Genomic DNA, 25,742 nt, shown 5'->3' on the forward strand with positions numbered 1-25,742 from the left:
ACCGGTGCCAGCAGTGCCAGCGGTGCCATTGGTGTCTGTCACCTTTGTCACCGGTGCCAGCGGTGCCAGCAGTGCCAGCGGTGCCATTGGTGTCTGTCACCTTTGTCACCGGTGCCAGCAGTGTCACCGGTGCCACTGGTGTCTGTCACCTCTGTCACCGGTGCCAGCGGTGCCAGCAGTGCCAGCGGTGCCACTGGTGTCTGTCACCTCTGTCACCGGTGCCAGCAGTGTCACCGGTGCCACTGGTGTCTGTCACCTCTGTCACCGGTGCAAGCGGTGCCAGCAGTGCCACCGGTGCCATTGGTGTCTGTCACCTTTATCACCGGTGCCAGCAGTGTCACCGGTACCACTGGTGTCTGTCACCTTTGTCACCGGTGCCAGCGGTGCCAGCAGTGCCAGCGGTGCCATTGGTGTCTATCACCTCTGTCACCGGTGCCAGCAGTGTCACCGGTGCCAGCAGTGTCACCGGTGCCACTGGTGTCTGTCACCTTTGTCACCGGTGTCATTGGTGTCTGTCACCTTTGTCACCGGTGCCAGCGGTGCCAGCAGTGTCACCGGTGCCACTGGTGTCTGTCACCTCTCTCACTGGTGCCAGCGGTGCCAGCAGTGTCACCGGTGTGTGTCACCTCTGTCACCGGTGCCACCTGCATGTCCGCACTCCGAGAAGGGGAAGCGATGTCCCCCCCACGCGGGGCTGTGCCCACCGCGGTCCCCACCCCGCTTTGGAGGGGGTTTTTGGGGGTATGTGGGGGGGCAGGGGGGATTTGAGCCGCCCCCGGCCCCGTCCCGGCTCTGTCACCCTGGGGAAATTGGGGAAATTGTCACCGTCCCCGAAGCTGGGCAGGGGTCGGGCAGCACCGCCCTGCCCGTTTGATTTATTCCCAAATTTTCTGTTCCATCGGAAAGCGGCGGCCGCGGCCAAGGCCTGGCCCCGGTCCCGGCCAGATCCGGCCACGCCGAGCGCTCTTCCACCTGCTGGGGCTGGGATCTCTGAAATCCCCCAAATCGCCACCAACCCCCCCAAACTCCTCCCAAACCCCTCAAAATCCCACCAAACAAATCCCCCCAACCTGCCCCAGAATCTCCCCCAAAACCCCCTTAAATTCCCCTCAAATCCTCCCCAGAACCCACTCAAATCCCCCTCAAATCCAGCCCTAACTCCCAAAAATCTGGGGGAGTTTTTGGGGCATTTGGGGAGAATTTTGGAGGGGTTTTGGGGGAGGGGATGGTCCCGGGCCCCGATCCAGGCCGGGCAATTTGGGGGAGGACTGCGCTGGGTTTGGGGTCGGGGGGGTTTTCCCCGTGTCCCCCGCGTTGATCCCACAATTGCTGCCGGGAATTCCGCCGGGAACGGGGACAAGGGCAAGGGGGAGGGGTCGGGCCCGAGCGGGGCCCAGAGGGGGGCGGGGATTCGGGGGTATCCAGGGAGGGGGGGAGGACGGGGTTGGGGGGGGGTCCCATCCCGGGGCGGGGTCGGGGGTATCCCGATTTTCCCAGGACACGGGGATGGGGATGGAGTAAAATGGGATGGGAGAATTGGGATGGGAGAATTGGGATGGGATGGGATGGGATGGGATGGGATGGGATGGGATGGGATGGGATGGGATGGGATGGGATGGGATGCGCCGCCTCACCTCCCGCATCCCCCCAAAGCCCCCGACCCCAAACCCCACATCCCCCAAACCCCACATCCCCCAAACCCCACATCCCCCAAACCCCCCGTCCCCCAAACCCCACATCCCCCCTCAGCCCGGGTCCCTCCGCCCGCTCTGGCCCCGGTGGTGGCCGGGGGAGGGCCCGGGGGGCCCGAGGAGGGCTCGGGAGGGCCGGCCCTGCTCAAGGGCCGGGGGAGGGTCCGGGGCCACCGGGGGAGGGTCCGGGGCCACCGGGGGAAGGTCCGGGGGGCCCGGCGGGGCCGTCCCGGCTCGGGTTACAGCTCCGGGGGGCGGCGGGGCCGGGACTTAAACGGGGCCGCGGGGCCGAGCGGGCACTGCCGGCCCCGGGCGCGGATCGGGCGCAGCCGCCTCGCCATGCCCGGACACCGCCCGGCCCCCGGCGGCCACCGCTCGGCCCGCAGCGGCCACCGCACGGAGCCCGCCGCCACCGGCGCGGGCCCCGCAGCCGCCCCCCGGCCCGGGCTCCTGCTCCTCCTCCTCCTCTGCCTCGCCGCCGCCGCCGCCGCGCAGGACCGAGACCTCCGTGAGTGGCGGGGATGGGGACGGAGAGGGGACAGCGCGGGGACAGCGCGGGGACACACGGGGGCGAGGGACGGGAAGGGTTTGGGGCATCGCCCGGGGGGGGTGAGGGGGACACGTTGAGGGAAAGTTGGAGAAGGGGAGGGGGGGGACAGCGCGGGGACAGCGGGGAACAATGGGGACAGAGGGGACACGGAGCCGAGGAGGATGGGGGACAGCAGGGGACGGCGCGAGAGCGAGGGACGGCCAGGGGACATCGGGGGACGCTAGGGGACGTTTTGGGATGGACAGGGAAAGTCTCAGAGTGGCGGGGGGGGGACGGCTCGGACACCGGGGACAGCACGGGGACATCGGGGGACAGCGTGACACGGACGGGGAAAGTTTCAGTGTGGCGAGGAGGGGGCAGAGCGGAGTGTGGGGACACCGGGACTGCGTGGGGACACTGCCGTGGAGGCACAGGGCACGGGACAAAGGGGGAGAGTTCGAGGCAGTCCCGGGGACAGCAGCGCGACGAGAGGCGGGGACAGCGGGGGACAGCGGGGAAAGTGTCATGGAAATGTGGCACAGCCTTGGTGGCGCGGGTGGGCAGTGGGGGACAGGGAGGGAGGCGGGGGGACCGCACCAGGGGACTTGGGGACATCGGGGGACAGTGGCAAAGGAGGTGGAACAGGGAGGGACAGCGTGGGGGACACCCGGGGCAGCCTGGGGGACAGTGAGGGGACAAGGATGGGCAGGGAGCGCCAGCGTGGGAAACTGGAGAATGGCACAAGGTGTGTGGAGGACACGGTGGGGACACTGGGGGACAGTCTGGGATCCAGGTGTGTGGCGTGGACGGAGTTTAGGGACAGTAGGGACGGACAGGGACAGCCTGGGACAGGAAGGGGACAGTTTGAGATGGCCGGAGGAGGCACAGGTGGGACATGGGGGCAGCAGGTGACAGTGAGGGGGCAGAGGGACAGCCGGGGGTGTAGGCGGTGAGCTGGAGCAGGGGCGCGCTGGGGACAGGCTGGGGACAGCGAGGTCCGGCTGGGGTCACAGGGTCCGCTTGGGGACAGGGGTCCCCCGAGGGCCAGCCCTGGGCTGTGTCCTGGGGACATCCCTGGGGACCCTGGGGACATTCCAGGGACCCTGGGGACACCTGGGAGCCCCGCTGTGCAGCCTGGGGGACCCCGAGGCTCCTCCTGGGGACCCCGAGCACCTTCTGGGGACCCTGGGGGACCCCGGGACCCTCCAGGAGCACCCGGGTACCTCTGGGTCACCCGCGAGTTCAGCCTGGGGACACCAGCGCCCCTTCTCCCCTGTCCCCCTTCCCTGGGGACATCAATCGCCCCGTGGGGACACTGGTGCCACCAGAGCTGCAGGGACACTCGGGGGGACCGGGGGGATGTCGCCACTCGGGGCTGTGTCCCCTTCGGGGGCTCAGAGGGGCGCTGGCAGCGCCACCACCCCCCTGCTGGCTGTCCCCGCGCTGTCCCATCGCTCCCCCCTCACTGAGGGCTGCCGGGCCCCTTTGGCGTCCCCTTCCTCCTCCTCCTCCTCCTCCTCCTCGTGCTCAGAGCGAGGCTGGCAGTGCCATCCCCTTCCCCGCGTGTCCCCGCGTGTCCCCGCGCTGTCCCCGCAGCCGAGGCTGGCAGCTGCCTGCAGGACGGGGCTGGCGGTGCCGCCACCTCCCTGCTGGCTGTCCCCGCGCTGTCCCCGCGCTGTCCCCGCGCTGTCCCCCCTCACTGGGGGCTGCGGGGCCCCTTTGGCGTCCCCCTCCTCCTCCTCCTCCTCCTCCCCGCCGTGCTCAGAGCGAGGCTGGCAGTGCCACCACCTCCCCCCACCAGTGTCCCCGCGCTGTCCCCACGCTGTCCCCGCGCTGTCCCCGCAGCCGAGGCTGGCAGCTGCCTGCAGGACGGGCACCGCTACAGCGACAAGGACGTGTGGAAGCCGGAGCCGTGCCGGATCTGCGTGTGCGACACGGGGACGGTGCTGTGCGACGAGATCATGTGCGAGGAGCTGCGGGACTGCCCCAGCCCCGAGATCCCCTTCGGAGAGTGCTGCCCCATTTGCCCCACCGAGCAGCCCAGCGGTTGTAATTTATTTATTTCCCTTCATTAGCGAATTAATAAATAAATTACCCGGCCATGGATGGCGCCATCCATGCGGCAGCGCGGGGAAAAGGCAACTTCACCCCAAAACAACGGGGGAAAATCGGCCCCAGGGGAAAAAATCAAGGAGGTTTTTAGCCCTGGTTGAAAATTTGGAGGTTTTGGGGAGTTTTAGGCCGAAAAAGTGGGGGAAAGGGTGGTGGGAGGGGATTCCGCACTCGAGCAGAAGGCCTTTGGTGGAAATCCCCCGAAATTGTGGGAATGCACCCCAAAATGAATGGAAACCGCACAGGAAGCCCCAATCAGGGCTCCCAGTTGTGGAATTTCACCCCAAAAAGAAGGAAAACCCCAAACTCGCTTCCCCCAAACCTCCAAAACCCCCAAAGTTGCCTTTTTTTAACCCTTCCCTGCCCCAGCTGGGGGGGGATTAAAGGGTTGAGCACCCCCAAAAAGCCTCCAAACCCCCATGAAAAGCCTCCTCGACCTCCTTGCTGCTGGCCCCGCTTTGGGGGAGCCCCCAGTGCCCCCCAGTTTGGCCCAACAGCCCAAGCAGGACAGAGCCACCGCGTGTTGCCCTCACCCCAAATTCGTGTGTCCCCCCCCACTAATTTCTCTTTATTTTTCTTTATTTTGGGTTTTCCTACAGGGCAGCCTGGCCCCAAGGTGAGAGAATCTGGGGGGCAATTGTCCCGAGTTTGGGGGTGGTTTGGGGGCTTTGGGGGGCCTTTGGTGGGAATTTTGGGGCGGTTTTGGGGTCTCTGTGTTCATCCTTGGGGGGCTTTTGGGGCGATTTTGTGCTCATCTTTGGGGGGGCAGAGAGAGGAATTTTGGGGCAGTTTTGGGCCCTTTGGGGGGGCAGAGAGAGGAATTTTGGGGCAGTTTTGGGCCTTTTGAGGGGGCAGAGAGAGGAATTTTGGGGCAGTTTTGGGGTCTCACCCTTCGCTTCTCTTTGCAGGGACAAAAAGGTGAACCCGGTGACATCAAAGATGTGAGTTGGGGGGAGACCCCAAAAAGGGGCTGAGGTGGGAGGGACGGGGTTTGGAGATCCCAAAAAGGGGCTGGGACCCCCCCCCAGCACTGATGTCCCCCCCATTTTGTGTCCCCGCAGGTCGTAGGACCCCGAGGACCCCCGGGCCCACAGGTGGGAGCAGCTCCAGGCCGGGAAGCCTCTGGAATTTTTGGGGGAGGGGGGTTTGGGGGAGCGGGGGAGGGGCGGGAGGGGGGGAGGGGACTCCTGACCCCCCCTCCCCCATCCTGTTCCTCCCCCCGCAGGGCCCCGCAGGTGAGCAGGGACAGCGAGGGGACCGTGGCGAGAAGGGCGAGAAGGTGAGAGGCACCCCCAGAATCCCTGGAAGTCCACTGGGAACCCCCTCAAATACCCCAAACCCACTGTGACCCTCCCAAAATCCTCTGTGAAAACCTAAAATCCCCTTCGACCTCCCCAAAGAACCCCAAAAATCAACTGTGAACCTCCCCCAAAATCCTCTGTGAAAACCTAAAATCCCCTTCGACCTCCCCAAAAAAACCCAAAAATCAGCTGTGAACCCCCCCCAAAATCCCTTTTTTCTTTGTCCCTCCCCATCCCAGGGCGCACCCGGCCCCCGGGGCAGGGATGGGGAGCCCGGAACTCCAGGAAATCCCGGCCCCCCCGGACCCCCCGGACCTCCGGGACCCCCCGGCCTGGGGGGGGTGAGTATCTGGGGGGAGGGTAGATGGAATTTGGAGGGGTTTGGGGAGAAGTGGAGGAGATTTGGGGGGGTTGAGGGCAATTTGGGTGGGTTTCATGGAACTCTGGTGGGAATTGAGGGGGATTTGGCGGGGCTCTTGGGGGAGTTTGAGGTGATTGGGGGGATTGAGGAGATTCGGGGAGGTTTTGAGGGGGGTTTGGGGATTTGAGGGAATTTGGGTGGGTTTTGAGTGCAGTAGCAGGGATTTTGGTGGGAACTGGGGGGTTTTGATGGGAACTGGGTTTTTCTGAGGGGAATTCGGGGTTTTTTTGGGGGTCTCCGGGGTGCTGAGCCCCCTTTCCCTGGCAGAACTTCGCGGCTCAGATGGCTGGGGGCTTCGACGAGAAAGCCGGAGGGGCTCAGATGGGCGTCATGCAGGGGCCCATGGTAGTGTCACCCCAAAATCCCCCTCACTTCCCTCCAGATTTCCATGAACCCCCCCCGAGATCCCCTCAATTCCCCCCAAATCCCATCAACCCGCCCTGAATTTCCTCAACTCCCCCCAAATGTGCCTCACCCCCCTCCCCACACCCCCAAACCCCTCCACACCCCTGTGCAGACTGATCCCTTTTGGGACCCCACTCCAGGACCCCCAGTTTTGGGTGGTCTTTGGTGTCCTCGGGGATGTCCCCAGCCGGTGTCCCCCCCCCCATGTGACATCGCTGTGTCCCCCCCAGGGCCCCATGGGACCCCGCGGCCCCCCCGGCCCCTCCGGCTCTCCTGTAAGTATCGTCCCCCTCCTGAAATTTCGGGGTGTCCGGGCCGGCTGGTGCCACCCCCGCTGATGTCACCTTGTCCCTGCAGGGTCCCCAAGGATTCCAAGGCAACCCCGGTGAACCCGGCGAGCCAGGCGCTGCTGTGAGTGTCCCCAAAGGTCCCCAAACCCCCCCAGACCCCCCCGAAGCGGGGCACTGCCAGCCCCCAGTGCCACTCATCGCTGCCTCTTTGTCCTCTTCAGGGTCCGATGGGTCCCCGGGGACCTCCGGGGCCTCCTGGCAAACCCGGTGACGACGTGAGTGACATTCGTGACATTCAGCCGCAGCGCCAGCTGCCGAAGCCGGGCTGAGAAGGGACAAAAAGTGACATTTTTGTGTCCCCCAACCCCACAAAAATCCCATTTTCCCCGCAGGGCGAGACCGGCAAACCCGGGAAATCCGGCGAGCGCGGCCCCCCCGGCCCCCAGGTGAGCGTGGCACCGGTGGCCCCGCGACAAAGCCACCGCTGTCCCCTCCCTGTCCCCAACTGTCCCTTCTCCGCTGCCCGCAGGGCGCTCGTGGCTTCCCCGGGACCCCCGGCCTGCCTGGAGTCAAAGGCCACCGGGTGAGTGCGCGTCCCCTCCCTGTCCCCGTGTCCCCGTGTCCCCGTGTGCCCGTGTCCCCCGTGTCCCCGTGTCCCCGTGTCCCCGGAGCGGCTCTGTCATTGTCACACGCCCTCCCTGTCCCCCTGTCCCCCGTGTCCCCCGTGTCCCCCGTGTCCCCCGTGTGCCCGGAGCGGCTCTGTCATTGTCACACGCCCTCCCTGTCCCCCTGTCCCCGTGTTCCCCGTGTCCCCGTGTCCCCGTGTCCCCCGTGTCCCCGTGTCCCCCGTGTGCCCGGAGCGGCTCTGTCATTGTCACACGCCCTCCCTGTCCCTGTGTCCTCCGTGTCCCCCGTGTCCCCCGTGTCCCCCGTGTCCCCCGTGTGCCCGGAGCGGCTCTGTCATTGTCACATGCCTGCCGTGTCCCCGTGTCCCCGTGTCCCCCGTGTCCCCCTGTCCCCGTGTCCCCGTGTCCCCGTGTCCCCGTGTCCCCCGTGTCCCCGGAGCAGCTCTGTCATTGTCACACGCCCTCCCTGTCCCCGTGTCCCCGTGTCCCCCGTGTCCCCCGTGTCCCCCGTGTGCCCGGAGCGGCTCTGTCATTGTCACACGCCCTCCCTGTCCCCGTGTCCCCGTGTCCCCCGTGTCCCCGTGTCCCCCGTGTGCCCGGAGCGGCTCTGTCATTGTCACACGCCATCCCTGTCCCTGTCCCCAGGGCTACCCCGGCCTGGACGGCGCCAAGGGAGAGGCGGGAGCACCTGGAGCCAAGGTGAGAGGGGGTGGCAGTCCCTGGGGCTGGGGACAATTCCCGGCTGCCGTGGCCGTCCCCGTGCTGGGGTGACTGTCCCCTGGCTCTGTCCCTGTGACACCGGGGCACCGTCCCCGCCCCGCGCTCACCTCTGTCCCTCCCCGCAGGGCGAGTCCGGCTCCCCCGGCGAGAACGGCTCCCCCGGCCCCATGGTGAGTGCGCGCTGCGAGAGGGAAACTGAGGCAAGGGCCAGCACGCCCCGGGCCTCACCTGCCACCGTCTGTCCCCACAGGGTCCCCGCGGGCTGCCCGGAGAGCGAGGACGCCCGGGCCCCTCGGGCGCTGCGGTGAGTGCGGTGTCACCTGCGGAGCCGGTGGCACCTGGGGGTGGCGGGGGGGACCTGTCCCCCGCCCCGGGGACCCCCCGTGACCCCCGGCACCGTCTCCCCACAGGGCGCTCGTGGCAACGACGGCCTCCCGGGCCCGGCCGGACCCCCCGTAAGTCCAGGGGGGGTTGGCGCGTTCCTGGCCCCTGTGTCACCCCTCCGAGGGGACAGCGGGGTCCCTCAGGGCCCCCCAGGGCCCGGGGGGACCCTCACGCTCCTCTCGCCCCCAGGGTCCCGTCGGCCCCGCAGGAGCCCCCGGCTTCCCCGGCGCCCCTGGCTCCAAGGTGAGGGGACAGGGATGGTCCCGGCGGGGACAGGAGGGTCCTGATGTCACGCCTGACTCTCTTTGTCACCTCCCCCCCAGGGTGAAGCGGGTCCCACCGGAGCACGAGGACCCGAGGGTGCCCAGGGGCCCCGCGGGGAATCTGGGACCCCCGGATCGCCCGGTCCCGCCGGCGCCCCCGTAAGTCCTGTGTCCCCTCGCCCTGGTGGATTTGTCCCCTCGCCCTGGTGGCTTTGTCCCCCCCGCGTTGTCCCCTGAGCTGGGAGCGGCTGGGACGGGGCTGGATCCGGGGAAACTGAGGCACGGAGCTGAGCGAGGTCTGCTTGTAGGGGAACCCAGGGACCGATGGCATCCCCGGAGCGAAGGGATCGGCGGTGAGTGAGGACGGGGACGGGGACGGGGACAGAGCCAGGGGTGGGCTGTCCCAGTGAGCCCCTGGGGATGGGGACAGGGATGGCCCGGGCTGAGGAGCAGGTGCCGAGGGCTGCGCTGGGATTTTGGGACATTTGTGTCCCCTGAGGGTCGTGGAGCACTCAGGGATGGGGCACACTGGGGGACACTGGGGGACAGACACGTGTGGGGACACTGGGGGGATGCTGGGGGGGTACTGGGGGACACTGGGGCTGCAGGGACAGGGTGGGATTTGAGCTGCTAGGGGCCAGGAACTGGCGGCAGAAGGGGGGACACGGGGGACACTGAGGGCCGTTGCGGGGCCCCTGACGTCCCCCGCTGTCCGCAGGGCGCTCCAGGCATCGCCGGCGCTCCAGGATTCCCCGGCCCCCGCGGCCCACCCGGACCCCAGGGAGCCACCGGCCCGCTGGGCCCCAAGGGACAGACGGTGAGAGACCCCCGATGTCCCCGCGGGGACCCGGCCACGCCCAGCGACCGCGCCCCGGACACTGACCACGCCCGTTTGCCACGCTCGTTTGCCACGCCCGTCTAACGGCGACGGACCACGCCCCTTCAGACCCAGGCCACGCCCCCTGCACACCTTCCCCCTTTTGGGTGTCCCCTCCCCAGAGTCACCCCCCGGGTCACTCCAGGGTCACCCGGCCCTGACCCCTGAGGGAACACTGGGGATGGGATGGGATGGGATGGGATGGGATGGGATGGGATGGGATGGGATGGGGTGGGGACAAGGACCTGGAGGCCAGGCCAGGGATGGGCAGGGGACAGCGGTGGGGACCGCTGTAGCATTGTCCCTCCTCCTCAGGGCGAGCCCGGCATCGCGGGATTCAAAGGCGAGCAGGGACCCAAGGGAGAGACGGTGAGTTGGGCTGGGGGACACCAGAGCCCCCGGCCGGGGGTCCAGCCCCGGCCCCCTCTGGCCATGGAGTGTCCAGCCCCGGCCCCTCATTGCTCATCCTAGTGTCCATCCCAGTGTCCATTCCACCCCAGTCCCACTGTCTGTCCCAGTGTCCATCCCACCCCAGTGTCCATCCAGTGTCCACCCCAGTGTCCATTCCCACCCCAGTGTTCATCCCAGTGTCCATCCGAGTGTCCATCCCACCTCAGTGTCCCCCCCAGTGTCCATCCCGGTGTCCAAGCCAGTGTGCACCCAGTGTCCATCCCACCCCAGTGTCCGTCCCAGTGTCCATCCCACCCCATTGTCCATCCCACTGTCCTTCCCACCCCAATGTCCATCCAGTGTCCACCCCAGTGTCCATCCAGTGTCCATCTCACCCCAGTGTCCACCCCATTGTCCATCCCAGTGTCCATCCCACCCCAGTGTCCACCCCAGTGTCCATCCAGTGTCCACCCAGTGTCCATCCCACCCCACCCAGTGTCCATCCCAGTGTCCATCCCACCCCAGTCCCACTGTCCATCCCAGTGTCCATCTCGACCCCAGTGTCCACCCCATTGTCCATCCCAGTGTCCATCCCACCCCAGTGTCCATCCCACCCCAGTGTCCACCCCAGTGTCCACCCCCAGTGTCCATCCCACCCCAGTGTCCACCCAGTGTCCATCCCACCCCACCCAGTGTCCATCCCAGTGTCCATCCCACCCCACCCAGTGTCCATCCCTGGGCCCCCTCTCCCCTCCGGCGCCTCCTCGGCCCTACCGAGCCGTTCCCCTGACGAGGCCCCTCGAAGGGCAGCGTCCCCCTCCCGCCGGGGGCAGTGGCCGGGGGACAGCGGGACAATGGCGCAGTGTTCGCGTGTCCCCCGTGGGGCCGTCCCCCCCCTTGGGGACATTCCCCCCTCGCCTCATTAACCACCATCAATGGGGCCCCGCCGAGCCGGCGCCAGCGGGACACCAGGGGGGCACCAGCGGGACTCGGATTTGTGGGTTTTGTCCCCGGGGGGGTCGGGGAGGGGATGAAGGCTCCTTGTGACCCCTTTTCCTCCTCGCCCTCAGGGCCCCGCAGGACCCCAGGGTGCCCCCGGACCGGCCGGGGAGGAAGGGAAGAGAGGAGCCCGCGGAGAACCCGGAGCTGCCGGACCTTTGGGGCCACCTGGAGAGAGGGTCTGTGGTGCCCTCGACCCCAAAAACTGACCCTGATCCCAAAAAACTGACCCCAACCGAAAAAAAACCACCCTGATCCCGAAGAACTGACCTCAACCAAAAAAAACCACCCTGATCCCAAAAAACTGACCCCGACCCAAAAAAACCCACCCTGATCCCCGAAAAACTGACCCCAACCGAAAAAAAACCACCCTGATCCCGAAGAACTGACCCTGACCCAAAAAAACCCACCCTGATCCCGAAGAACTGACCTCAACCAAAAAAAACCCCACCCTGATCCCAAAAAACTGACCCCGACCAAAAAAAACCACCCTGATCCCAAAAAACTGACCCCGACCCCAAAAAAACCCACCCTGATCCCAAAAAACTGACCCCGACCCCAAAAAACCCACCCTGATCCCGAAGAACTGACCACAACCCCAAAAATCCTTCCCTCGACCCTAAAACCCTCCCCTGACCCCACAAATCCTCGTCTTCCCCCACAGGGAGCTCCTGGCAACCGCGGCTTCCCCGGGCAGGACGGGCTGGCCGGCCCCAAGGTGGGACTCTGGGGACACCGGGGGTGTCCCGGGGGTGACAACCCCAAACTGAGCCCAAATCCCCCAAACTGACCCCAAATCCCCCCACAGGGGGCCCCGGGCGAGCGCGGCCCTGCTGGCCTGGCCGGCCCCAAAGGAGCCACCGGCGACCCCGGACGCCCCGGAGAGCCCGGCCTGCCCGGAGCCAGGGTGAGGGACAGCGGTGACCCCAAAAACGGGGACAGGGCGGCACCTGTGTCGTCTGGGGGGGATGGGTGAGGGGGGGCTGGGGTTGGTTAAAGCACTTTTAGGGTCAATTAGCTGATTTTGGGGGTGGTTAAGGTGGTTTTGGGGTCACTAACGCGCTTTTAGGATTGGTAAGGGTGGTTTTGGGGGTGGCCAAGGTGTTTTTGGGGTCAATGAGGTGATTTTGGGGTTGGTTTAAGGAGGTTTTGGGGCTGGCTAAGGTGCTTTTGGGGTCGGTAAGGTGCTTTTGGGGGTTGATAAGGTGCTCAGGGTTATTCAAAGCACTTTTGGGGTTGTTTAAGGAGCTTTTGGGGTCACTAAGGTCCTTTTGGGATTAGCCAAGATGCCCTTTGGCATCAAGACCTTTTTATGGTTTCTTGGCACTCTTGGGTGCTAATTAAGAAACTTTGAGGTTAATTAAGATGCTCTCTGCTAATTCAGATGCTCTTTGGGATTCCCAAGATACATTTGGGGTTCCCAAAAATCCTCCTTGGGGTCCCTTGCTCTTTGTGGTGCCCTTTGGGGTCACCCCATGGCCATGGGGTCATGCCCCCCACACCACAAACCCTTTTTGTCCCCACAGGGTCTCACGGGTCGTCCCGGGGACGCTGGGCCCCAAGGCAAAGTCGGCCCCACAGTGAGTGACACCCCATTAGGGGCTTGGGGTTGGGGGCGGTTTGGGGTTTGGGGTGGTTTGGGGGTGGTTTGGGGTTGGGGAGGTTTGGGGTTGGGGAGGTTTGGGGTTTGATGTTGTTTGGGGTTGGGTGTTGTTTGGGGTTGGGGGGGTTTGGGGTTGGGGAGGTTTGGGGTTTGGTGTTGTTTGGGGTTGGGGAGGTTTGGGGTTTGATGTTGTTTGGGGTTGGGTGTTGTTTGGGGTTGGGGAGGTTTGGGGTTGGGGAGGTTTGGGGTTTGATGTTGTTTGGGGTTGGGGAGGTTTGGGGTTTGATGTTGTTTGGGGTTGGGGAGGTTTGGGGTTTGGTGTTGTTTGGGGTTGGGGTGGTTTGGGGTTTGATGTTGTTTGGGGTTTGATGTTGTTTGGGGTTTGGTGTTGTTTGGGGTTGGGGAGGTTTGGGGTTTGGTGTTGTTTGGGGTTGGGGTGGTTTGGGGTTTGGTGTTGTTTGGGGTTTGGTGTTTGGGGTTTGATGTTGTTTGGGGTTTGGTGTTTGGGGTTGGGGAGGTTTGGGGTTTGGTGTTGTTTGGGGTTTGGTGTGGTTTGGGGTTTGGTGTTGTTTGGGGTTGGGGAGGTTTGGGGTTTGGTGTTGTTTGGGGTTTGGTGTTGTTTGGGGTTTGGTGTTGTTTGGGGTTGGGGTGGTTTGGGGTTGGGGAGGTTTGGGGTTTGGGTTTGGGGTGGGCTCCTGTCCCCTCTGACCCCACTGTCCCCGCAGGGTGCCCCCGGCGAGGACGGACGCCCCGGACCCCCCGGCCCCCAGGGGGCTCGGGGCCAACCTGGCGTTATGGGGTTCCCTGGTCCCAAAGGTGCCAATGTGAGTAAGGACCCTTTTTCCTCTAAAAATACCTGGGAATTCTCCCTGGGGCTGGAACCCCAAATCCTCCATCCTTTTTTAGGGCGAGCCTGGAAAAGCCGGTGAAAAAGGACTTCCTGGAGCACCGGGGCTGAGGGTGAGGTTTTCTGTCACACAAACCCCAAAAATTCACCTTTTGGTGCCACTCCACCCGAAAAGCCCCCAAAGGGGGAAACTGAGGCATGGGAAGGGGGAAAATAGGATTTATGGGATTTAAGGCTCAGTAGGGTTTCCCATCCCTGCAGGGACTTCCTGGCAAGGACGGAGAGACCGGAGCTGCTGGACCCCCAGGACCTGCTGTGAGTGCAACGGGGCGAGCTCAGAACTGGGGCTAAAAACCCCAAATTTGGGCTAAACCCCCCCTGGATCTGCTGGGGGGGATCCCAAAACCCACAAATCCCCAGCCCTTGTGGTGCTGGGGCTTGTGGGATCCCCAAAATCTTGGGGTGGGGGAAGTCTGAAATCCCGAAGGTGTTTTGGGGTCCTTGAGCAGCATCCATCCCACAGGGCCCGGCAGGGGAGAGGGGAGAGCAAGGAGCCCCCGGCCCCTCCGGCTTCCAGGTGAGCGCATGGATTTGGGGTTTGGGGTTTGGGGTTTGGGGTGATGCTGCCCCAACCCCCAGGGTCTCGCTGTCACTGTTCTCACATGGCTCCTGCCCCCTCCCAGGGGCTGCCAGGGCCACCAGGTCCCCCCGGCGAGAGCGGCAAGCCCGGAGATCAGGTGAGACCCCCCCAGTCCCCCCCAGCTGGGATCGGGATGCCCCAAATCCCTCAGGTCTGACCCCAAACCTGTTTGTCCCCTTCCCACAGGGCGTTCCTGGAGAAGCCGGAGCCCCCGGGCTTGTGGGTCCCAGGGTAAGTGTCACCTGTCACCTGGGGGGGGTCACAGAGTGTCCCCTGTGGGGGGCTTTGCGGGGTCCCAGTGTCACCTGTCCTCCCAGCCTGGGGACGTACGTGTTCTTCCCGTGGGGACTTCGGGGGATCCCAGGGCCTGGTTGTCCCCACCCAGGGCCACCAGATCCGTGCTGGTTCCATCCCTATCCCAGTCCATCCCAGTCCCTCCAGGGCAGTGTGGGACGATGCCCTGCCACCCCCCCGGTGCCACCCACGCGGGTGTCCCCGTGTCCCTGCTGAGCTGTCCCCGCTGTCCGCAGGGCGAGCGCGGCTTCCCCGGCGAGCGCGGCTCTCCCGGCGCCCAGGGCCTGCAGGGGCCCCGCGGCCTCCCCGGCACCCCCGGCACCGACGGACCCAAGGTGGGTGACACACGGGGACAGCGCCGATGGCGGTGCCACCACGGGGGGTGACTCCCCAATAATGTCCCTTTGCTGTTTTAGGGTGCCACCGGCCCCGCCGGCCCCAACGGCGCCCAGGGACCCCCGGGACTGCAGGGGATGCCCGGGGAGAGAGGAGCCGCTGGCATCGCCGGTCCCAAGGGGGACAGGGTGAGTGATGGTGACACTGGGGTCACGGGGTGCCACCAGTGCCACCAGGGCTCAGCTGGGCTCACGCTGGCCCTGTCCCACCCCACAGGGAGACGTTGGAGAGAAGGGACCCGAGGGAGCCCCCGGAAAGGACGGAGCTCGCGTGAGTGGGACGGGGACGGGGCGGGAGGGGGCCAGTCGAGGACGCTCATGGTGGCCAGCCAGGGATGCCCTCGGTGGCCGGCCAGGGACACTCATGGAGGGCAGCCAAGGGTGCCCATTGTGGCTAGCCTGGGACATTCATCGTGACCAGCCAGAGGTGCCCACGGTGGCCAGCCAGGGACACTTCTGGCGGCCTCCTCCTCATGGTGGTCGGTGAGGGGTGTCCATGGTGGCTACCCGTGGCCCCCTCGGTGGCCTCACTATCCCCTCTGTCCCCACAGGGTCTGACCGGTCCCATCGGCCCCCCTGGCCCCGCTGGTCCCAACGGCGAGAAGGTGAGACCGGGGTGGCCCCGCCAGTGCTCCCCGGGACAGATCCCACTCAATCCCCGGGGACAGATCCCACTCGATCCCGGGGCAGATTTCACCTGATTCCCGGGACAGATTTCGCCCGATTCCCGGGACAGACCCCACCCGATCCCCGGGGCAGAGCCCACCCGATCCCCGGGACAGACCCCACCCCATCCCCAGGGCAGACCCCACCCCATCCCCGGGCAGACCCCACCCCATCCCCGGGACAGACCCCACCCGATCCCCGGGGCAGACCCCACCCGATCCCCGGGACAGAGCCCACCCCATCCCCAGGGCAGAGCCCACCCCATCCCCAGGGCAGACCCCACCCCATCCCCGGGCAGACCCCACCCGATCCCCGGGACAGACCCCACCCGATCCCCGGGGCAGCCCCACGCTGGCTCCGGACAGACCCCTTCCATCCCCCACAACTCCCCCTTCTTTTCCAGGGCGAGTCTGGCCCCCCCGGCCCGTCCGGAGCCGCCGGTGCCCGCGGTGCCCCGGTAAGTGCCATCTGTCCCCCGCTGGTGCTGGCAGCGCCGCGTTTGCCCCATTCCCTTGATTTTCGCCCCGTTTCCCCCACAGGGAGAGCGCGGAGAGCCCGGAGCCCCCGGCCCTGCCGGATTCGCCGGACCCCCGGTGAGTTCTGTCCCCAGCCCCTGCCAGGGTCCCCAGTGGCCGCTGACCACTGACCGCGGCTCTTTCCCAGGGCGCCGATGGCCAGCCCGGAGCCAAGGGCGAGCAGGGGGAGCCCGGCCAGAAGGGAGACGCCGGAGCCCCCGGGCCTCAGGGTCCCTCCGGGGCTCCTGGACCGCAGGTGGGTCCAGCCAAGACCCCCAGAATTGGGGCTGAGCCCTTGCGGGGGTCCCTCATCCCGGGAATTCCGGGAATCTCCAGGTCCTGACTGTCCTGATCGGTTTTCTGCCTCTTCCCAGGGTCCCACAGGTGTCACCGGCCCCAAAGGAGCCCGGGGCGCTCAGGGACCCCCGGTGAGTGGGGGGTGGGGGAGGGGGTGGGGGAGGGAGGAGGGGAGGGGAGGAGGGGCGGGCTCTGAGCCCCTCTCGCCTCCATCCCCAGGGAGCCACCGGATTCCCCGGAGCCGCCGGACGCGTCGGACCCCCTGGCCCCAACGTGAGTTGGGGGCACCTGGGGTCACTGAGGGCGAACTGGGGTCACTGGGGGCGAACTGGGGTCACTGAGGGCGCACTGGGGTCACTGGGGGCGAACTGGGGTCACTGGGGGCGAACTGGGGTGACTGAGGCAAGCTGGGGTCACTCGGAGCAGCCAGGATCGCTTGGGAAGATCTGGGATCGCTCAGGACAGTCGGGATCAGCCAGGATCTCTGACCCCCAGCTTCGGGGGCGGGGCAGCCGCTCCCATCGATGTCCCCGAGCCAAAGCCACCCCCGGGTGGCCAAAGCCACCCCCGGGTGCCACCACCCACCCCTTCCAAAGGGACATTCCCAGTGCTCCCCATCCCCGAGCAGTGCCAGGACTGGGATCAGGAATGGATCGGGAATGGGATCAGGCACGGATCAGGGACGGATCAGGAATACGGAAACCCCTGCTGAGTTCCCTCTAACCCCGATCTCTCCTGCAGGGTAACCCCGGCCCGCCCGGACCCCCCGGCTCCGCGGGCAAGGACGGCCCCAAGGGCGCCCGGGGCGACGCGGGACCCCCGGGCCGAGCGGGGGACCCGGGGCTGCAGGGCCCCGCCGGCCCCCCCGGCGAGAAGGGCGATCCCGGCGAGGACGGCCCCGCGGTATTTGGGATTTGGGGACACCACCCCCGGACCCTCTGCCAGCCCCCGAGTGGCGCTGACCCCCTTCGTGTCCCCGCAGGGTCCGGACGGTCCCCCCGGTCCCCAGGGGCTGGCAGGACAGCGCGGCATCGTGGGGCTGCCGGGGCAGCGCGGAGAGCGCGGATTCCCGGGGCTGCCCGGACCTTCGGTGAGCGAAACCCTAAACAAATCCCACAAAAAAAACCCCAAAAAACCAAAAAAATCCCGATGTCTGGGAAGAAGTGGGAGCTCATCAGAGGCAATTTCGTGGCGCGGAGGGATTTCGGGAGGGTGGGGAGTGGTGGAAGCTGCTCATCCCCATCCCGGTGCTTTTGGGATCGCAGCCCTTCCCATGCCAAAAAAAGTCCCAAAATCTCCCAGGGCTTTTCCCCACTGACACGGCCGTGCACCAGACCAGCGTGACGCATTTTCCATACGAGGTTTTACCTTTTTCCCACCGGGAATTTGTGCCCCCCGGGCTCTGGGGAAAGTCTGTGGCCGAGGAGGGTTTGAGGGTTTTGTCTCCTGATTTCCTGCTGCTTTTCTGCCCTCGATCCACCCGGCACCAGGGCTCCGGGGCCAGATCCCGGCTCTGCTCCGCATCCCCGGGACAGCCGGCATGTGCAGGATTCGCGAGGATTTAATTCCTGCACGGAATTTCATCCCTGCCTGGGAATTCCAAGAGCTGTGAGCGGGAGCCGCGCTTCTTGTGCTGCTCCAGCCTGGAAAAAGGGATCGGCGGGGCTGGGAGAGGAGGAGGATGGCCCGGGGATGTGGAGTGGCAGGAATTGGGATCCCCAGATCTTCATGGAATGGTTTGGGCTTGGAAGGGACCTTAAGGATCGTCACTGCCACCCCCGGGATTGTCCCTGCACGGGGCTTGGAGCCACCTGGGAGGGCGGCACGTGTGGGATAAGCGGGGCTGGATGAGCTCGAAGGTCCCTCCCAAAAAATCCTGCGATTCCAAGATCCCATTCCAGGGCTCAGAAATCCCTGAGGGACACACGGAAAAGAGGGGGAAAGCCCCAGCCGGATATTTCCCAGTCCTTGGAGCAGCGCTCCCTCATTCCAGACTCACTCACAGGGGGGTTTTCCCATTTTTTTTTAGGGAGAGCCTGGAAAACAGGGAGCACCTGGATCTGCCGGTGACCGGGGACCCCCCGGGCCCGTGGGACCCCCCGGGCTGACGGGGCCAGCCGGAGAGCCCGGCAGGGAGGTAGGAAACTGAAGAATGTCAGGAATATCCAGGATGGATCCCTGGCTGATCCTGGGTGGAGACAGCCTTAAGGTTGATCCCGGAAAATCCCGACACATTTTCGCTGTAGGATTTTGCCTGGAAAAAGGAGTTTTCTCCCCATCCCAAAGGCAAAAGCTGAATTCCTCCTCTTTTCCCAGGGAAATCCCGGCTCTGATGGACCCCCGGGCAGGGATGGGGCAGCTGGAGTGAAGGTGAGCTCATCCCGGATTTCTCAAGCGCCGGAATTCCCGGGAATTCCCGTTATGCCTGTGCTTGCCCCCATCCCAGAGCTGGAATTCCTGACCCCATTCCCTGTTCCCAGGGCGATCGTGGCGAGACCGGCCCCGTGGGTGCTCCTGGCGCTCCCGGCGCTCCCGGTGCTCCTGGCCCTGTGGGACCCACTGGAAAACAGGGAGACAGAGGAGAGATGGTGAGCGGGACAAGCCAGGATGGGGGGAGTCGGGAATTACTGGAATCACCCCAAATCCGAGGCATGGAGCTGTTTGGGATCTTCTGAGAATGGCACCGGGAGCAGCTCCGAGCATCTTCCTGAGGATTCCTGGGAACCTGTTTTGGGATCTGCCTGGGAGCTCCAGGAGCTGGAACTGGGAATGAGCTGGGGACCCCAGGAGATAAAACTGGGAATATCTGCAGTGCCCTGGGCAGCTGGGAACACTAAATCCCACACCTCAAATCCCATTCCCGCTGTTTTTGACTGCCCTCCTTTCTCCCGCAGGGTGCTCAGGGTCCCATGGGTCCCTCCGGCCCCGCTGGCGCCCGGGGGATGCCGGTGAGTGAGTCCCACCCGGAATTCCTAGGATTGCAGTTTGGGATCGCAGTTTGGCATCCCGGTTTGGGATCACCCCCACTCCTGACGCGCTGTGTCCCCCTTGCAGGGTCCCCAGGGGCCGCGCGGTGACAAAGGCGAGGCGGGCGAGGCCGGCGAGCGCGGCCTCAAGGGGCACCGGGGCTTCACCGGGCTCCAGGGGCTGCCCGGGCCCCCCGTAAGTGCTGGGATTTGGGACCACAGCCCCCCCCATAGGTCCCAAATCCCACATCCCACATCTCAAATCCCATATCCCGAATCCCAAATCCCACCCCCCAAATCCCATATCCCAAATCCCACATCCCACACCCCAAATCCCACATTCTAAATCCGACATCCCACACCCCAAATCCCACAACCCACATTCCAAATCCCACATCCCAAATCCCACATCCCACACCCCAAATCCCACATCCCACATCCCAAATCCAACATCCCATATCCCAAATCCTACATCCCACACCCCATATCCCAAATCCCACATCCCACACCCCATATCCCACATCCCATATCCCAAATCCCAAATCCCACACCCCAAATCCCACACCCCAAATCCCACACCCCAAATCCCACACTCCAAATCCCGGACCCCAAATCCGGTATCTCCCATGGGATCCCAAATCCTCCATCCTGCCGTCCTTGCCAGGGTCCTTCTGGAGACCAGGGCGCTGCCGGTCCCGCGGGTCCCTCCGGGCCAAGGGTAAGTCCGGGAATTCTGGGGGGCAAAAGGTGGAAAGGAGGCGCCCCTGGACTGGTGCCACGCCTGGAGGTGGCAGCCCCATCGCTGCTGTGTCCTGAGCCCGCTTTGGGGTTTTTCAGGGTCCGCCCGGCCCCGTGGGCCCCTCGGGCAAGGACGGCTCCAATGGGATGCCCGGGCCCATCGGCCCCCCTGGGCCCCGCGGGAGGAGCGGCGAGCCCGGCCCGGCGGTGAGCGGGGACAGCGGGGCAGAGGGATCAGGAGGGGAGGGATCCTGCGGGGGAGAAGGGATCAGGAGGGGAGGGATCCTGCGGGGGAGAAGGGATCCAGGAGGGGAGGGATCCTGCGGGGCAGAGGGGATCAGGAGGGGAGGGATCCTGCGGGGGAGAAGGGATCCAGGAGGGGAGGGATCCTGCGGGGGAGAAGGGATCCAGGAGGGGAGGGATCCTGCGGGGGAGAGGGGATCAGGAGGGGAGGGATCCTGCGGGACAGAGGGGATCAGGAGGGGAGGGATCCTGCGGGGCAGAGGGGATCAGGAGGGGAGGGATCCTGCGGGGCAGAGGGGATCAGGAGGGGAGGGATCCTGCGGGGGAGAAGGGATCCAGGAGGGGAGGGATCCTGCGGGGGAGAAGGGATCCAGGAGGGGAGGGATCCTGCGGGGCAGAGGGGATCAGGAGGGGAGGGATCCTGCGAGGGAGGGATCCTGCGGGGGACACAGGGATTCAGTGGGGCAGCAGGATCCAACCCCCGGCCGATCACCCCATGACCGCTCCTCCCTCCCGCAGGGCCCCCCCGGGAACCCCGGCCCGCCCGGGCCCCCCGGGCCCCCCGGCACCGGCATCGACATGTCTGCGTTCGCGGGGCTGGGGCAGCCCGAGAAGGGCCCCGACCCCGGGCGCTACATGCGGGCAGACGAGGCGGCGCCGGGGCTGCGGCCGCACGACGCCGAGGTGGACGCCACCCTCAAGGCCCTCAACAACCAGATCGAGAGCATCCGCAGCCCCGAGGGCTCCCGCAAGAACCCGGCCAGGACCTGCCGAGACATCAAACTCTGCCACCCCGACTGGAAGAGCGGTGAGAGAGAGGCTCCGGCCCTGTGTCCATCTGTGTCCAGCTGTGTCCATCTGTGTCCATCCCTGTGTCCATCCCTGTGTCCATCTGTGTCCATCTGTGTCCATCCCTGTGTCCATCTGTGTCCATCCCTGTATCCATCCCTGTGTCCATCTGTGTCCAGCTGTGTCCATCCCTGTGTCCACCTGTGTCCATCTGTGTCCATGCCTGTGTCCATCCCTGTGTCCATTCCTGTGTCCATCCCTGTGTCCAGCTGTGTCCATCTGTGTCCATTCCTGTGTCCGCCTGTGTCCATCCCTGTGTCCATCCCCGTGTCCATCTGTGTCCATTCCTGTGTCCGCCTGTGTCCATCTGTGTCCATCTGTGTGTCCATCCGTGTGTCCATCCCTGTCTATCCCTGTGTCCATCCCCGTGTCCCCCTCTTCCTCCTTGTCCCCTCCACCACCCACCCGGCCACCAAGGACCACGCTGACCTCCTCGCTGACCCCACCACCGGCCGGTCACTCATCCCACGCCCTCGTCCGCAGGCGATTACTGGATCGACCCCAACCAGGGCTGCACGCTGGATGCCATCAAGGTCTTCTGCAACATGGCCACGGGGGAGACGTGCGTGTACCCCAGCCCCGGCAGCATCCCCAGGAAGAACTGGTGGAGCAGCAAAGCCAAGGAGAAGAAGCACGTCTGGTTCGCCGAGACCATCAACGGCGGCTTCCACGTGGGTGTCCGGCCGGGATGGGCGCGGAGAACAAACAGGGAAAAGGGGTGGGGGTGGAGTTTCACAGAAAAGTTGGAGCTGATGTCCTTCCTGGGGGTGAAATTTTTTGGGGGTTCCATCAGATATTGGGTGATTTGAGGATTATAGAGAAATCTTGGAGTTGATGTCCATCCTGGGGGTGGAATTGGTGGTGGTTGGATCAGAAATGGTTAATTTAGGGGATTTTATTGAAAGTTTGGAGTTGATGTCCCTCCTCGGGGTGAAATAGGTGGTGTTTGGATCAGAACTGGTTGATCCAGAGGACTTCATGGAAATCCTGGAGCGGTGTCCTTCTTTGGGGTGAAATTGATGGGGTTTGGATCAGATATTGGTGGATTTTAGGATTTTATGGAAAACTTGGAGCGATGTCCTTCCTTGAGGTGAAATTGATGGGTTTTGTACCAGAACTGGTTGATTTAGAGACTTCCACGGAAATCTTGGCATCAGGCCGTCACACCTACACTCCTCTGGGAAGGCAGAGCCCGGAGATCCCCCCGAAATCCCCCCCCAAAAAAAAAAGCCGGCTGAACGCCTCCCTCCTCCCCGCAGTTCAGCTACGGCGCTGAGGACCTGGCGCCCAACACGGCCAACATCCAGATGACCTTCCTGAGGCTGCTGTCCACCGAGGGCTCCCAGAACGTCACCTACCACTGCCGCAACAGCGTGGCCTACCTGGACGAGGAGTCGGGCAGCCTGAGGAAGGCGCTGCTCATCCAGGGCTCCAACGACGTCGAGATCCGCGCCGAGGGCAACAGCAGGTTCACCTACAGCGTGCTGGAGGACGGCTGCACGGTGGGTGCTGGGGAGGGAGGGGGAAATCGGGGGAATCGAGGGGTCAGCGAGGTTGGGAGAAAGCTGGGAGCGCAACCTGGGAGGTGACAGCGTCTTGTCACCAAGCGCCGCCGCGTCCAGGCTCCGCGTGACGCCGCCGGCTGGCCGTGGTGCTCCAGGGATGGGGGCTCCAAACCCCACTTTCCACCCAGAAACACGCTGAGAAACGTGGCACCTCTGGGTTGAACAGTGAAATCTGGGCTCAAACTGAGATTGCGAACGTTCTGGAGGACTAAATAACCCCATTATTCCGATGCTAACGATAAATCTGCGCTCAAACTGAGATTGGGAAGGTTCTAGAAGGTTAAATAACCCAAATTTTCCAATGCTAATGATAAATCTGGGCTCAAACTGAGATTGGGAAGGTTCTAGAAGGTTAAATAACCCAAATTTTCCAATGCTAATGATAAATCTGGGCTCAAACTGAGATTGGGAAGGTTCTAGAAGGTTAAATAACCCCATTTTCCGATGCTAATGGTAAATTTGGGTTCAAACTGAGATTGGGAAGGTTCTGGAGGATTAAATAACCCCATTATTCCGATGCTAATGATAAATCTGGGCTCAAACTGAGATTGGGAAGGTTCTAGAAGGTTAAATAACCCCAGTTTTGCAATGCTAATGATAAATCTGGGCTCAAACTGAGATTGGGAAGGTTCTAGAAGGTTAAATAACCCCAGTTTTCCGATGCTAATGGTAAATCTGGGTTCCAACTGAGATTGGGAAGGTTCTGGAGGATTAAATAACCCCATTTTTACCTGTTTTTTTTTTTCCCTTAGAAGCCCACCAAGAAGTGGGGCCTGATGATAAATTTGGGTTCCAACTGGGATTTGAAAGGTTTGGCGAGGACGCAATAGATTAAATACCCCCATTTTTGCCCGTTTTTCCCTCAGAAACACACCGGGAAGTGGGGCAGGACTGTCATCGAGTACCGCTCGCAGAAGACCTCGCGCCTGCCCATCGTGGACATTGCACCTATGGACATTGGGGGACCCGAGCAGGAGTTTGGGGTCGACCTCGGCCCCGTCTGCTTCTTGTAAAAAAGAAAACAAAAAAAAAAAAAAAAACAGGATTTTTTTGGTGTGGTTGTTTGTTTTTGGTTGTCGTGGTTTTTGTTTGTTGGTTTGGTTTTTGTTTCTTTTTTTTTTTTTTTGTTGGTTTTTTTTTTTTTTTTTAAGCCCGGCCTGATTCCTTAAAAAAAGAAAAGAAAAAAAAAAAAAACCACAAAAAACAGGATCCACCCCAAAAAGGAGCTGAGAAGTTCTGCACTGAAAGGGCTCACCCCGGATCAGGGAGCAACCACCTCATCCCAACACCAGAATCAAAGGAAAAACCCGTTAATATTTATTTATTCTCTTCCTGGAAGACCTGTTTTTGAGGTCAGGTGGAGGTGGGAATGTCAGTGATCCCTTTTTCCCTGAAAAAAAAATGGGATTTCACCAATCCAGGTATCAAAAATCCCCTCCTCACCCCTAATTTTCCCCTTTCCCCCCCCCAGCAGGAGTGTTCATGTATAATATGAGTTTTAAAACACACAAAAAAATTTAAAAATGGTGCTATTCTTGTAAAACAAGTCTGTATTTTTTAACATCTGTTGGTATAAAATGAAAAAAAATCTAAAAAAAAAAAACTTTTGATCAAAAGTAAAAGCTGAGTTGAGTCTCTTTTTTTTGGGGGGTGTGTTTGCAGTAATTCAAATATTTCCTCTCCATTTCAACCACTATAAAGTTCTCTAGGTTGGGAAAAAAATCCCATTGAAATCCTCATTTTGGGTTAAAACTGCACATTTTTTGGGTTGGGGTGTTTCAAACTACGGGGGAAGAGGGGGGCAAAATTCCCCAAAAAAAGCCAAAAAAAAAAAAAAAAAAGGAAAAAATTTGAAAGTGAAAAATTCTGGACAATTTGGGACAATCCCGGTGTCACCAGGTCTGTCCCCTCCTCCCCACAAATTTTATCCTGATTTTTACCTGCAAAAAAACTCCATTTCGGGCTGTTTTGCAGCATTGGAAGTAGGAGACTCCCCTCTTGCTGTGCCACAAAAAACCCCACATGGAAATTCCTCTCCTCACCCGGCTGTCCATTACAGGCAAAAAAAAAAAGGGCAGAAATGGGATTTTTTAAAATGATCTTGACAAAAATCAGCCCAGTGACCCCGAAGAGCCCCAAACCTGCTCAGATCTCTCCTGCAAGAGGCCCCAGGCAGCTCCTGGGTGAGGAATTCCAGAACTTCATCCCAATTCTTTTGGGTCAAAACTCCTCTTTTTGCCTCTGTGGATGGCAAAGCTTCGCTTGGAGAAATCATGGCTTTAAAAGATTTTTTAAACAGCTTTAAAAAAAGCCATCTTGGGGCAGAATTTGAGTTTCAAACCCTCCCAGCTTCAAGTACAGCAGCTGCCAGGTGTGGCCAAGCACCAAAACATTGGCAGGGGAAATTCATTAAGAGGGATTGGGGGATTAAAGAGGATTTTCCACCCAAAAGTGCCCTTTAAGACGCTCTCCTAATGAGGGGGGCTCTGCACCAAGGGTTTGGGGTCAAATCTTTCCCCTCCTGGCGCAGCCAAGCAGCAAATTCGGGGGTCCCTCCTGGGGGCAGCCCCCACCCAAACCCTCCAGGATCCTTGGAAAAGTGGGAATGGGGCCGGGAGTAAAGGGAATGCGGGGAGACTCCCCCAGAAAATCAGGATTAAACCCAGCCAGGAGAGGAAGAAAATGGAGAAAAAGCAGAGTTTGGGATTTCTTCCTTTTCCTTAAAGTAAAGAAGGAAAACTCAGAGGGAATTGGTCACCAGGGAAGGAGGTTGGGATGGGGATTCTGGGCACTGGTCCCAGCTGGGAATGGGCAACTGGTCGAGTTTTTTTCCCCTCATTTTCCCCCAGAAAATCCTGGGAAGGGCTGGGGAAAATGGGATTTTCCAGCCTGGAGAAGGGAAGGCTCCAGGGTGACCTTTCAGGAGAGCTGGGGACAGATTTGGGATAAAGGACGGCGGGAGAGGACATGGGGAGTGGCTTCCCACTGGGATCAGGAGGTTTGGGTGGGATTTTGGGAAGGAATTCCTCCCTGTGAGGGCAGGGAGGCCCCAGGATGGAATTCCCAGAGGATTCCCCATCCCTGGGGATGAGTTTTAGCATCCCCCCCAACCCATT

General features: G+C 62.8%; 2 protein-coding genes across 2 annotated transcripts; both read left to right on the forward strand.

Annotated features, from left to right (window-relative positions):
- The first annotated feature begins 2,030 nt into the window (after nucleotides 1–2,030).
- Nucleotides 2,031–4,362, forward strand: LOC137487098 (collagen alpha-1(II) chain-like). Its single transcript, XM_068212737.1, has 2 exons — nucleotides 2,031–2,199; nucleotides 4,066–4,362. Exons 1-2 carry the CDS (start codon nucleotides 2,031–2,033, stop codon nucleotides 4,293–4,295), a joined length of 399 nt encoding a protein of 132 aa, XP_068068838.1. The 3' UTR covers nucleotides 4,296–4,362.
- COL2A1 (collagen type II alpha 1 chain) lies at nucleotides 4,338–24,248 on the forward strand. Its single transcript, XM_068212738.1, has 52 exons — nucleotides 4,338–4,358; nucleotides 5,241–5,273; nucleotides 5,394–5,426; nucleotides 5,558–5,611; nucleotides 5,873–5,974; nucleotides 6,322–6,399; nucleotides 6,690–6,734; nucleotides 6,817–6,870; nucleotides 6,971–7,024; nucleotides 7,142–7,195; nucleotides 7,279–7,332; nucleotides 8,021–8,074; nucleotides 8,221–8,265; nucleotides 8,346–8,399; nucleotides 8,506–8,550; nucleotides 8,669–8,722; nucleotides 8,803–8,901; nucleotides 9,051–9,095; nucleotides 9,461–9,559; nucleotides 9,935–9,988; nucleotides 11,080–11,187; nucleotides 11,673–11,726; nucleotides 11,817–11,915; nucleotides 12,535–12,588; nucleotides 13,337–13,435; nucleotides 13,518–13,571; nucleotides 13,720–13,773; nucleotides 13,982–14,035; nucleotides 14,142–14,195; nucleotides 14,285–14,329; nucleotides 14,629–14,727; nucleotides 14,809–14,916; nucleotides 15,005–15,058; nucleotides 15,339–15,392; nucleotides 15,857–15,910; nucleotides 15,993–16,046; nucleotides 16,117–16,224; nucleotides 16,343–16,396; nucleotides 16,485–16,538; nucleotides 17,007–17,168; nucleotides 17,248–17,355; nucleotides 18,295–18,402; nucleotides 18,582–18,635; nucleotides 18,746–18,853; nucleotides 19,160–19,213; nucleotides 19,320–19,427; nucleotides 19,896–19,949; nucleotides 20,069–20,176; nucleotides 20,732–21,020; nucleotides 21,545–21,732; nucleotides 22,321–22,563; nucleotides 23,493–24,248. Exons 1-52 carry the CDS (start codon nucleotides 4,338–4,340, stop codon nucleotides 23,637–23,639), a joined length of 4,176 nt encoding a protein of 1,391 aa, XP_068068839.1. The 3' UTR covers nucleotides 23,640–24,248.
- Nucleotides 24,249–25,742: the final 1,494 nt, after the last annotated feature.

Source organism: Anomalospiza imberbis, chromosome 22, assembly GCF_031753505.1.
Source record: "Anomalospiza imberbis isolate Cuckoo-Finch-1a 21T00152 chromosome 22, ASM3175350v1, whole genome shotgun sequence".
Lineage (NCBI taxonomy): Eukaryota > Metazoa > Chordata > Aves > Passeriformes > Viduidae > Anomalospiza > Anomalospiza imberbis.